We start from the raw sequence: 11,720 nt of genomic DNA, 5'->3' as shown, positions 1-11,720 counted from the left end.
AATGAACAATTGTCTCCCAAATCTAAAAGAAAATAGACCAATGATAGTAATAAAATCTGAAGAAGATACCAGATAATGACTTAAAATCTGTTCTCAGAGTTCTGCCCTTATATTCTACAGAAATCAGATCACACCCTGAAAGCACGTATTTTATTCTCTGTGAAGTCACCCTCTACCTGCCACCCACGATCTGCAGTCTCATAAACATGCGTCTCCCAGGAGTCCTGGCTCTGGTCCTGGATCAGCTTCTGGGCATTAGAGGTCACCAGCCTCTGCCATGAGAGAGACCTTGGGAGGTACAGCCGGAACACCCAGGGCACCATGTATTGTACTGCAAAAGTGTATGCCCTTATCTACTACACCGACCATGCTGCCAAACAAACTTTCACATGATTTCTTCAATCTCTGAGTAATAACTGCATTTTTTTAATATTCTTAAATTCCCAAACTCAGCCGAAGGGATGTTTGGCAAGGGATAAGAAGTTCTGACAAGTTTTGTTTATCTCAAATGAAGTAAAGCCATAGCTCAAAAGGCTACATATTTTTTTATTTATATACACATATATGTACATATAAGTGTATAATTTTCCTTGAATGTTAATAAAAGACTATATATATTTTAATATACACACATATATGTACATATAAGTATACAATTTTCCTTGAATGTTAATAACTCAGAAACAAAATATTCCCCCCCCCCCCAAAAATCTCAAAATGTATTCGTGTTTGGGCTGATACCAAGCATGGGACACTACCATCTCAAAGATACATTTTTTAGCATAGTATGACTACATTGCAGAAGGGACTATAATTATAATCTTGACATTACCATAACGACCGTGGTTGCTATCAGGTGACAGGTATAATATAGATAATCAGTAGACAGTACAATAGCAATATTTAATGATTCATGAGATAGAAGAAAATTAATTCATGCCTTTACTTCAGCTCAGAGCCATCATTTGTTATATTTGTGTGTGACTTTCCTAATCCTGTTAGTATGTACATAACAGTTACTATAAACAGCAAAGAGCCAAGCAAGATATCTACTGTGGAATCCCGAGAGCTTTCATTTACTCATCATATACAATGAATAATTTTTGTGTTCCTATTTATCTCCTTTTTTTAGCATGATAGATAGTTCTACTGTCTCATTTTAATACCATACATAAAAAGCTGATAGCCACAGTGAAAGCTATGAAAAGTGCCTTTGCCTTGAAATCAAACAGAAGCAGTAGTGAAGTTGTTCTTTTGTTTTCCCATGTTGCAGTCTACCAACTCTCTCATCTCATCAGCCTGAGAGAAATAACGCCACAAATTGAAAAAAACTAATCTAGAGTAAAGGAAGATGCTCTGTTGAATGAAAGAGAGACATTTATGCTCACTGGAGGAGCTAACATGGCTGCACATTTCAAATCCTGCAAGATTTTACCACTACCTTTATAAAAAAAGGATTAATTGAAAGAGATTTTTTTATGGAAAATGACACTCCTGCAATGAAGGTATTCCAATATGTGTAGATAGCAATGGATGAAATGCAACAGAAGACAAGGGAGTAATACTCAAACATAGATATGAAGAAGTACTACTCATACCTTCACAATATTTCTGGTTATTACCTCTGTTCAAACCTTGCTGCTCCTGTCTTCACAGCTACAACACTGCTACAGCCATTTCACTGAGCCTTAGAATGAAAGTTGTGAAGTTTATAAAGAATCACAGAAACAGTGCTTTATGAAATGACATCAAAGTTAGTGTCAGAGGCTCTAGGGCGAGAAGAAAGTGTCCATCCCAGCACTGCAGTACACTGATGCAAGGCAGACAAAGGGGGCAGAAGAAAACAAAGAGGACATTTCACTGTGACATCTCAGTGGAACAAACATGAAGCAAAGTTTGTGTAACGCTTTGCAAAACTCTGGCTATTGTTTGATCATCAACTTTGTCTCTCAAGCTCTCTCTTTCATAGTTTTTGTCTGTTGCTAATGCTCACTTCTTTGCTTTCAGACTGCCATCACACCTCCATCACATCACCAGCTTCAGAACAGATCAGGATGGATGCAGCTCTTGCCCGAAGCATATCTGCATTTTTAATTCTGCCCTGAGACTGTCACAGGACAGGTGAACTCTCCGGACAGCCTGAAGACATCTATTAAGAAATTTCCATCTGAGATGGCAGATTCATGAAGCTACAAATAAAATAACAAGATATCAAATATATCTCTTCAAGGTATGGTAGCTGCTGCTGTTTCTGCCCCCAGGATTGCACTTCCACTTTCCTCACTCAGCTGCTCTCTGAACTCTCACGAAGAGAGGGAACAGAAAGGCCAGGTCCTGCTGCAGTAATCAAAATTTGGCCTTACTGAGAAGCCCAAGCTGCACGGCTATATTTCACAAATATTAATACCTTCTCTAACAGCAATATCACAGGCAAACACCACCAGTGTGTCCATTCAGAAAACAGCAATGTGACAACCACCTACGGTATGGCTCTATGATAGCATTTTTCACCAGCAGCTGTTTCACTTTGTAGGGCTGCTCCTGAACACAAGGCGTCTTGGGTTTTAAGTGAAGCTTTTCAATAATAGCAGCTCCCTCTTTGTTCCTTGTACCTTGGTCATTGAACCACAGGAGCTGGTTCTGTCCAGTAAGAATAAGAATTATTCTTTCTTCCTTTGTGTTTCTTTAATAATTAATACTAAATACAGTTTTCATCCGCTGTCGATTCTAGAGCAGCAGGAAAACTTTTGAAGCAGAGGATGATCTCACAGAAGTACAGAAAAAAAGGGCATTTAAAGAATGCTGAAAAATTTTGGCAGAGGCACATTTTTGTTATTCATCATTTCAACTCGTTGTCCCACAAAGGCATAGTTCAGCATGGTGAACCCCATGGTACTACATAGCTCCCTTGTTTGGCTTGAGCTCCCCCTCCAACAGGCAGTTTGCCTTCCTTCCGAACAACTCGCAAAAGCTTGTCTCTGTACTTATGATAAGCTTGGGGTGGGGTTGCAGGTCAGATATCCTATAGTTTGCCCTAAACACCAGTTAACCTGCCTGGAGTAGTTATTATATTTCTTCAGAAACCCAAAGCTTCAGGCCAGAAAGCAGCCACAAGTGTTTTTTCTTCAGGATTATTTTGTTTCCAGTTTTTTAATTTCATGAATACCTGCCCAGACTAGGTGTAGCGCAGGGGGCACAGGAAGCCTTGCCATATTGAACTCATTGACAATAAACAAACAAGGTGGCCCACACTCTTAAAGCAGAGCTCTTTTCCTTTAAGGTCATGTTTTCCAAGCCAGAAGAGATCATTAGATCACCTTGTATGGTTACAGATTGATCTGAATACTTGCATAAGGGTGTGTATTCAGTAATGAGGTCACTTTTGATAAGTTAATCATAATGAGCTCTTCAGCTACGAGGTTTTTTTCTCCAGCCTTCAAACTATTTGTGACTTTTTTCTATATTACCCCTGTTTTTTACATAGCCTTAATCAAATGCAAGTATCTGTAAATACAGACACAGCATTTGTCCACTACTCTACACAGGAAAAAACCCACCTTCAAAACCTACTCAGTTTTAAGTAGAAATTTAAGCACATGGGATTTGTCTCTCAGTTCTTTTGTCTTAGTTCACAATTGTCTCCCCAAACTTACACTGCTCAGGGAGTCATGCCCTGATCAGCACTCAGTACTTTTCCCTTAGTGAAGTAAATTACAGAAAATACTGAAGAAAGGGAAAAAGAAGGAAAGAAAATAGACTATTACCCTGGTAAAATTATGACAGTGCATGGGAAGGATTGACATAAAAGAGCAAAAAAATGTAGCTTTCTTAGAAGTTAAACAGTCACGAGAAAAGCTATTTTCACTGCCATTTGGGAAAGGGACTTCTGAATTTAAAGAATAGTGCAATAATCTAGATATGTGATTTAAGATGAAATAGAAAGCTAAAGTATATGTTGTCACTTTTTTCTTTAATGAAATGCTACACTTAAATGTCTTCATTTGAAAATAATCTGTATGTGGGTTTTTTTAAAAATAGCATCAGTTTGGTAGTTAGAAAAAAAAGGTTCACAGTGTGCTTATGGCTGACTGAATATGGAGGTTAGCTAAGATGTTATTTCTGCTTGTAAGTCCAGTAATGCTGTTGAATGCAGTCTCCATAAGAATGCTGATGGAATTCATACCTTTAGTCTTCTTTGATTCCAGAGGTTAAAGAAAATTTGGTGGTGTATGGAATGCTTTGTTAAAAGAAGAAATCGAGACTACAATTACATGTTTTTATTTATTAAGAAAAGCATAGAATTATGTTTCCTCACATATATAAAGAATCAAATAATTTGAGATGGTTTATTTCATCATAATCCCAGGCCTCTCTTGGCTTTCAGATTTTTCTCTGTCTTGTTTCTCAGGACCACACTGTTAGCGCTCCTGTCATGCTATCTTTATCTCCTCTTGTTGCACCTTCCTACTTTCACTTTGCTGCCTGTACTTTTTTACGCACTTTTGTTTAGGGCAATGATTGTCCAGTTTTGGTGGAGGCTCATATTATTGTAGCTACCTGATTCCACAAAGCAGCTCTATGGCTTTTTACAACTATCTTAAATTAAGGGTAACTTCAAAAGATTTAATCAAAACTGTAACTTCACTAACACCCTCTGCAAGCAATTTTCACAAATAACCATATCACAATTTTACTTTCAAAAAGCAGGTCCCACATGTATTTCTGCATGGACAAACATAAACTGAGTGGCAGATTTACTTAGGCCATAATACACCAAATGGCTGTTTTCAAGCCACATCAGTACCACTGGCCACAATTTGTCCAGCCTATTACTAACTCCTAGCTGCTCTTGTTTCCAGAAGCCCTGAGAAAATAGCAAAGGAATAGGCACCTATTGCACATGAACAATGTGGCTGATCTGCACAACTGTATAATAAATCCAGTGCTTTAATGAGATCACACGCCTCATCTAATATATGTGAACGCAGCTGACCAGCCATTCTAGGAAGGGCAGCTTTAGGCTATGCTCAGACAACTTGCTTGGCACAACACCAGAGCAAAGCAGCAATGCAATTCAAGCAAACCTTGCTTAAATTGCTGACAGGATTTCCCATCATCTTGATTTACACCTCTTGAAAGATTGTTTGGCTGAGACATTTTAAAGGACAATTGGCAACATATATCCCTTGCACCTCTAAATTAGTTGTTTGAGCATGACAGAAATTCATATCGAAGAAAAGTCGCCATTAAACTAGCAGTGGACATATTTGAATCAGCTGTAAAAGTAAAGCATAGATGCCAAAAACTGAGAGTCAGATCAATTTTCTCAACCAAGAAGCAGTACCACAGAGCCAGAAGTTGAGCTAAGCCGAGCTTCCATTGCAATTTTCCATGGAGTATTTACAATGTGGAAATACAAAGAATATGGCTGTAGAACAAGGCATACAGGACTTTTCTGAACAGTAATTTCTCAGCGAAACTGATCTTAAGTTGAGACAATTACTCTTTCTTAATTACTTTAAATTAAAATTCTTTTCTGCGTAATGCTATTTAGGTCACCTGAGTATATTAAAACAGTCAAAGATTTACAGTCAGATGTAATTACATCAAACTTTCCAAGGGATTTCCAGCTGTTCTCTGGAACTAGTGCATAGCATAAGGATAGCTGACTGCAGTTTTGTACATGATAGCATTTTTTTATACATGTTTGCATCTAAAATGTAGTCTATATAAAATACAGGCATTTCAGATTTAACTTGCATGCTACTTTACAAGGGAAGAAGCCCAGAAGTTCCAGTTATCTGATGTTTGGACATTGAATTCTGAAACAGGTTATTGCTTTAATTCCAGACTAACATGTTCCACAGCCAAAAATGGGGGGCAGGGCGGACATGTTGTCTAATTTTTTGTTTTAAAGTTTGTTCTTTTGCTTATGGGCCCAGCACTGAGCTTTACCAAGTGTCTTCAGTTCCTTTAGCCATGGTGGGAAGTGGTGATGTGCATCCTTTTGTGGGTTCCAGCCTAAGGATTACTTTATAGTAGAACAGGGCCTTATCCCTGGATGGCCCTTGGTTTAGCTTTATTTTGGCAGTGATCCAGAGTATTTTCCGGAATTGGTATAGGTGTGGTTGGAAGTTTTCCTTCTCCATTTGCTGCAAAATTCTAGCAAAAGCGCAGTTGCTGTGATGAGGATCAGAGATTACAACAAGGATATAGTGGCTCCTCTGCTCTCCAAGATATGTGCACAGTGTTGATAGAAATAAATCTTGCATATCTTGTATGTTCATGTTTCCTTGCTAGCCCTCCCCATCTTTCTGATGCTGTCACTCAGTGGCACACTCGGTCTCTCACACTGTCTCCAAGACAGAGGAAGAAGCTCTCTGTAAGCCTCAGACTCTAGGAGACTTCTCTTACTTATCCACAGGTCCTTGCAAGTGGCTAAAGCTGTTTTCATGTTGATACATTTTCAGGATGTGAAGATAATTTTTTTTTCCTTTTAAGGCCTTGGTTCCTTGTCTTTGTCAAATCCTGACCTCAAGAAGAATCTTTTCTGTGATGATGGTGAATTTTTTTATTTAGAAAAATAAAATATTGGTATGGGTATTTTAGATACATCATTGTATCACTGATGCCTAACAGGTCTTAGACTTGGGAAATAGTGAAATTCTTCCCTTCCTTTTAAAGCAATTTCTGTTGAAACTCAAACCCCATCAGGTAAGGCAAGCAAAGTGTGGAGCATTATAAAATATGGCCATAGGGCCTTTTATGTTATACCCATCACGCTTGTCTCTTCCTTGTTATTGTCCCATCATTCAAACATCCTCATGAGAGCTGCCAAGCTTGTATTAGCATCTGTCACCCAATGCAACAAACTCTTGTGAAGAAATTTCCTATGTTCCCATGTGTCCGTTCTTCTTCTCAAGATAGCACAATTTAGGTGATACTGCTCACGGATGCCCATGGATTCAGAAAAGAACTACCTTCTTCCAGCCTTTTGTGCCAAAAGGCAAACAGAGCGCTAAGTATCATCACCACAATAACATCAGCAACTGTGTTGGAAAAGGAGGAGGAGGTGGTCAAGCAACAGAGAAGGAAACACCAGGATTTTAGGTCCATTCTTGGGAGGAATGAGGCTGCAGCACTCACCACCGCAGTTTGTTTCCCTCGCCACCCCCAGTGCGAGGAGCTGTTGCCTTTCCAAATGCCACACAGAATCTGTCATTTTATATTTAGCAGAGGCTGTAAAAACGCACTTCAGCAATACCGTATTTAATAGAAACACAATAAACTGGCAACTGAACAGATGACAAGGTTAGATGGGTGACACTGGCCTCCATATTGCATTGTATTTTATGAAGTGCATTACCATAAGCAGAGGCCTTTGTCAAAACAGGCCTTATATAAAGAGCTTTCAAAATAAAATACCCAAACCAGATCACCACAAAGGTGTATGTGTTTTAGTTTTTAACAGTTTCCACAGACATCATCATCTGGAAGTTTGCTGGGGAAGGCTGAAGGAGGGCCTTGCATGGAGCACAGAGATTAGGTAACCCAGGGGAAAGGAAGCAGTTCCTGGTGGATTTATTTTTTGGTGTGTGCATGTAATGAGACACTCACCAGTTCTTCACAAGGGAACCTTGTGTTCAGGGAGCTCACTTCAAAGAATTACTTCAAATGCTGGAAGGATTACATGGATTTTATAAAAACAAACTTGCAGTAAGTCTCAGAAAAAGCTGTCTAGGTGCCTGTCTCACACTGAAATCTTTAAAGCATGACAACAGTTACGTACGTTGCCATATTTACCAGTTATCCCAGATTTCTAAATCCACCGCTTTTGGCTGAGTCCTGGCCGACACCCGGGGGCGGGCAGCTGCCGTGAGCCGGAGCGGAGCTGAGGGGGCGACGAGGGCCGCGCTGCGGGCGGGCACGAGCCCCCCACCCTAGCGCCCGGCCCGCTGCCCCGGAAAAGCAGCCGGAGCCTCGGGCTGCCCGTCAGCGCGGTGAAAGAGGGAGCGGAGAAGAAGCGCGCGGCGTCAGAAAGGAGCAACAGGAGAATGTGTACAGGAAGGAGCGCCACCAGGGAGGGGGCCGGGGCGGCAGGAGCAAGGGGACCGGGCCTCGCGAGGGAGGGGGCGGGCGGCTCGGCTCGGCTCCCCGACGTGAGGTGACCGCCGGCGGGGAGGGGCCTGAGGGGACGCGGCTGTTCCCGCCCGGCGCGGGACGGGCCCGCGGGCGCCGCCAGGCGGCGGGGCGGGGGGCCGCGGGCCGCCCGGGGGCCCTCGCCCTCCCCCGCGGCCCCTCAGCGCGGCGCGGCGGCGGCGCTGGCGCTGCCCGCCGTCCCCCGGCGCCGCGGCAGCTGCGGGCAGGGCGGGGCGGCGGCGGCGGGGCCGGCGTCAGCGGCGGGGCGCGGGGCGGCGGCGGGGCCCTCGCCGCGGGGCAGGACGGAGCGGGCCGCCCGGCGGAACTCCTCGCTGCGCCACGTGTAGAGCAGGGGGTTGAGGGCCGAGAGGGAGCAGAGCAGCAGCCAGCTGGCGGCCTGCAGCGCCGGCGGCGCCGGCCGCAGGAAGAAGCCCAGGAGGCTCACCCACACCAGGGGCTGGGTGCCCAGGAGGAAGACGCAGCAGAGCAGCAGGACGGAGACGCTGCTGAGGCGGCGCTGGGCGCGGCGGGGCGGCGGCGGGGCGGCGGGGAAGGGCAGCTGGTGGAGGAGGTGGAAGTTGAGGACGCTGACCCGCTTGGCGCTGCCCCGCACCCGCCGCACGATGCCGAGGTAGCAGTGGAGCAGCAGCGCGGTCTGGCCCAGCACGGCCAGGGCGAGGAGCAGGGCGGTGTAGCGAGGGCTGCCGTCCGTCTGCCGCGGGGGCGGCTGCTGGGCAGAGCCCGGGCTCCAGAGCCCGGGCAGCAGCGGAACCAGGAGCAGGGCGAGGGCCCAGGAGAGCCCGATCATGCAGCCCGTGTGCCTCCGCTGGTAGAGGGCCTGGTACACGCTGGGCAGCTTGGTGATGAGCACGTACCTGTTGAAGGCCACTAGCAGGTGAGAGGCCAGGGAGACGGTGAGGCCGAGGCCGAGGAGCCCCCCTCGGAGCAGCCGGTACTCCGCCGAGCGAAGGGAGGAGGAGTTGAGAGGCAGCAGCCCCAGCACAGCCTCCTGGGGCATCCACAGGGCGCACACGCTTAGGTCCGCCGCGCAGCCGTTCACAATGAAGGCATTGCTGGTAGTCTGCAGCTTCTTGAAGGAGAAGACTAAATAGATGACCATCACATTGGATAAAGTCCCTGAGATAGCTAAGACTGCATAGAGCAGCGACAGGAAGATGCGGGTCCCGGAGGAGTCCTCCCAGAGCAGCAGCAAAGGCGAGCTAGCACTCCAGGAAGAGGCGTTGGGCATCTCGCTGAATGCAGCTCAGTTTTGACTTCTCCCTGTAAATCCCATCCTTGTCTGGGTCAGAAGATCCTGCTGCAGGAGTCCCCCACCAAGCACAAGGGAGGATGTGCAGCTGAGGGACTAAGGCAGGTTTCAGTCATACAAGAAGCTGCAAGAAAACACAGTTTGCAGTAACGATCCAGAGAACAGCAGTGTCCAAGGCAGGTAGACAGCAAGAGATCCCACAGATTGTAGCTAGCGAAGGTGGGTCCATAGGGAGCAGATGGCTGTTCGCAGACCAGAGCACAACTGAGGATTCTGTAGCTGTGAAAATGCCAAAAGCAGCAGCACCTTGCAATCAGCAGCAGAAACGGCAGCAACTGATACAAAGCTTTGCAGTTTCTCCTGTGCCACAGTACGTACACTGTATATCATTCCAGGAAGATTCAGCCCTTCCACTCTTCATGAATTATTCAGCAGATTTTCAATTTGTTAAATCAAGAAGAAAAAAAAAAACACCAAACCCTATCATGCTCCAGAAATACTGCAGCTACACAGTCTCACTCTTTTCTCTTTGCCTTACCAGTTTCCTGGTTCTAACCCATTTACACAACTTTCATTTGCAGTAAGCTTTCAAACCAGTATCGGTCACTTCTGTCTGAAATACAGTCCATTTACTGTAGAAACTGCTCTGCTAGATACTTAAACTGATTTTTTCTGGTCTTATTTTTGTTAAGAGAAAGCACACCATGCTTCTGCAAGCTTAATTCTAGAACTGGTCTATAACAATATACTTTTCAAATTAAATCTTTCAAACACAATAGGTACACAGATCCTTGGTAAGACAGTACTTATTTGAGAAAGCTGGTCCTCAGTCTAAATATTCTACATTTCTTCATAAAACTCAGCCTGTCTCAGGCCGCAGGAAATCCTGCATCGCTAACCTGCCAGAGGTGAACGCAGGTGTCAGTAAGTACACAGATAAAACAGAATCAGCACAGCATTTGAAACAGTCTCACACCAAAATTCATTCAGAGCACAATTTCCTGCAAAAGTGAATGACAGGTTCTTAGGCAGACTAAAAGCTGGTTGAAGAGTAGGGCTTAACAGTCCCTTCCCAACTGGAGGAGAGCTAGTAGTGGGATTCTCCCAGTAACTCTATAGTACTTTACTCAAACAGGGACAAAATGTTAACTGTCCTTACCCTGGACAAGATTTAGTAAGAAACTGAATAAAAGAACTTGCATTTCCTCTCAAAAGCTTTCCGGAAAAGGAATGCTGATTATTTTTGTGGTGGCTTTAGGAAAAAAGCAGTTTTTGCAGGTGAGTTATATGCAGGCTACAGAAGTAAGCAATCTCAGCTCATAAGGTATGATCTGTATATTGGCCAAAGATATCTTTTGGGAAGGAAAACGTAAAATTTACATATTGTTAAACTCACAATGCTAACAAGTAACAATACCAAAATAATATATTAGGAGGTAATTAGAGTTACAATTTACATTCTTTAAGATAATGAAGTTAGTGTGTGGTATAATGGATTGTTTTGTTGCAATACAGCACATTTTTATTTGACAGAAAGGCTCATGTTTGCAATTGACAGGACTATTGATCCAAATGTGGATTTGTTACAAACACGAATATCTGTGCTCTTTTTTAATTAATTAGATTGCTCATGTGCTTAAAAACATACCTGAGTGATTTACTTGATCAGGCCCTTAATTACCATTTTTTTTGCCTGCTGCACTTTACAGTGTAGATCTAATCAAGTGTCAAACCTTTTGAGGCCTTTCATTGTTTAGCTGTCAGTAGAGAATAGTTATTATAGAAACTAAAATCCTCCTCTTTCTGCAGTACTGCAACTGAAAAATATTCTCTAAATCTGTAACAAGAAATATCTCCCTAACCAAAAACCTTCATAAAGCATACTTTAAAGAGATGATTAAGAGTTTCATAAGGCATTAGCCACAGAATCATAGGCCCATCCTTACATGTTTATCAAACCTCTTTTTAAAGAAATCATGTGCTACCGCTTGTTCTCCCAGAACAAGATATATTTATATATGAAACAAGAGAAATGGTAAAGTTCAAGGATAAGCGAACAGAGATTATGAAACAAATTTCAGGGCATTTCTTAAAAGCTACAAGGTTCTAAAGACCTCCCTGACCTTTCACTGTCCCCAAATTTTTTGTTGTTGTTAAGAAGCTGATTGGTACAGAATAGTAGCTATATTTACCATTCATTTTTAAGAACAAAAAATATATTGTATATTAGCTGGCATTTACCTATTTCATATAAGAAATCAAAAGAAGTTAAGTCTAGAAAAAGGCTAACGGAGAGGTTGAATCCTACATA

The 11,720-nt window shown here is 43.3% G+C and overlaps 1 protein-coding gene across 2 annotated transcripts; it reads right to left on the bottom strand.

Moving 5' to 3' along the window:
• Positions 1-4,267: 4,267 nt before the first annotated feature.
• On the bottom strand, positions 4,268-11,356 carry GPR88 (G protein-coupled receptor 88). Of its 2 annotated transcripts, none has more exons than XM_041127659.1 (2): positions 7,790-11,356; positions 4,268-7,049 (listed from the first exon to the last, which is right to left on the bottom strand). In XM_041127659.1, exon 1 carries the CDS (start codon positions 9,386-9,388, stop codon positions 8,300-8,302), a length of 1,089 nt encoding a protein of 362 aa, XP_040983593.1. In that variant the 5' UTR covers positions 9,389-11,356; the 3' UTR covers positions 4,268-7,049; positions 7,790-8,299. The 2 variants fall into 2 exon arrangements, with proteins under 2 accessions (XP_040983593.1, XP_029888658.1); XM_030032798.2 differs by having other exon boundaries at positions 7,804-11,356.
• Positions 11,357-11,720: the final 364 nt, after the last annotated feature.

This window comes from Aquila chrysaetos, chromosome 12 (assembly GCF_900496995.4).
Source record: "Aquila chrysaetos chrysaetos chromosome 12, bAquChr1.4, whole genome shotgun sequence".
Taxonomy (NCBI): Eukaryota; Metazoa; Chordata; class Aves; order Accipitriformes; family Accipitridae; genus Aquila; species Aquila chrysaetos.
The sequence above is the reverse complement of the archived record's forward strand: the minus strand, read 5'-3'. Positions and strand labels throughout refer to the sequence as shown.

What these genes read in the sequence shown, in the direction of transcription:
- GPR88 (XM_041127659.1), bottom strand. Translation starts at nt 9,388, where the DNA reads ATGCCCAACGCCTCTTCCTGGAGTGCTAGCTCGCCTTTGCTGCTGCTC.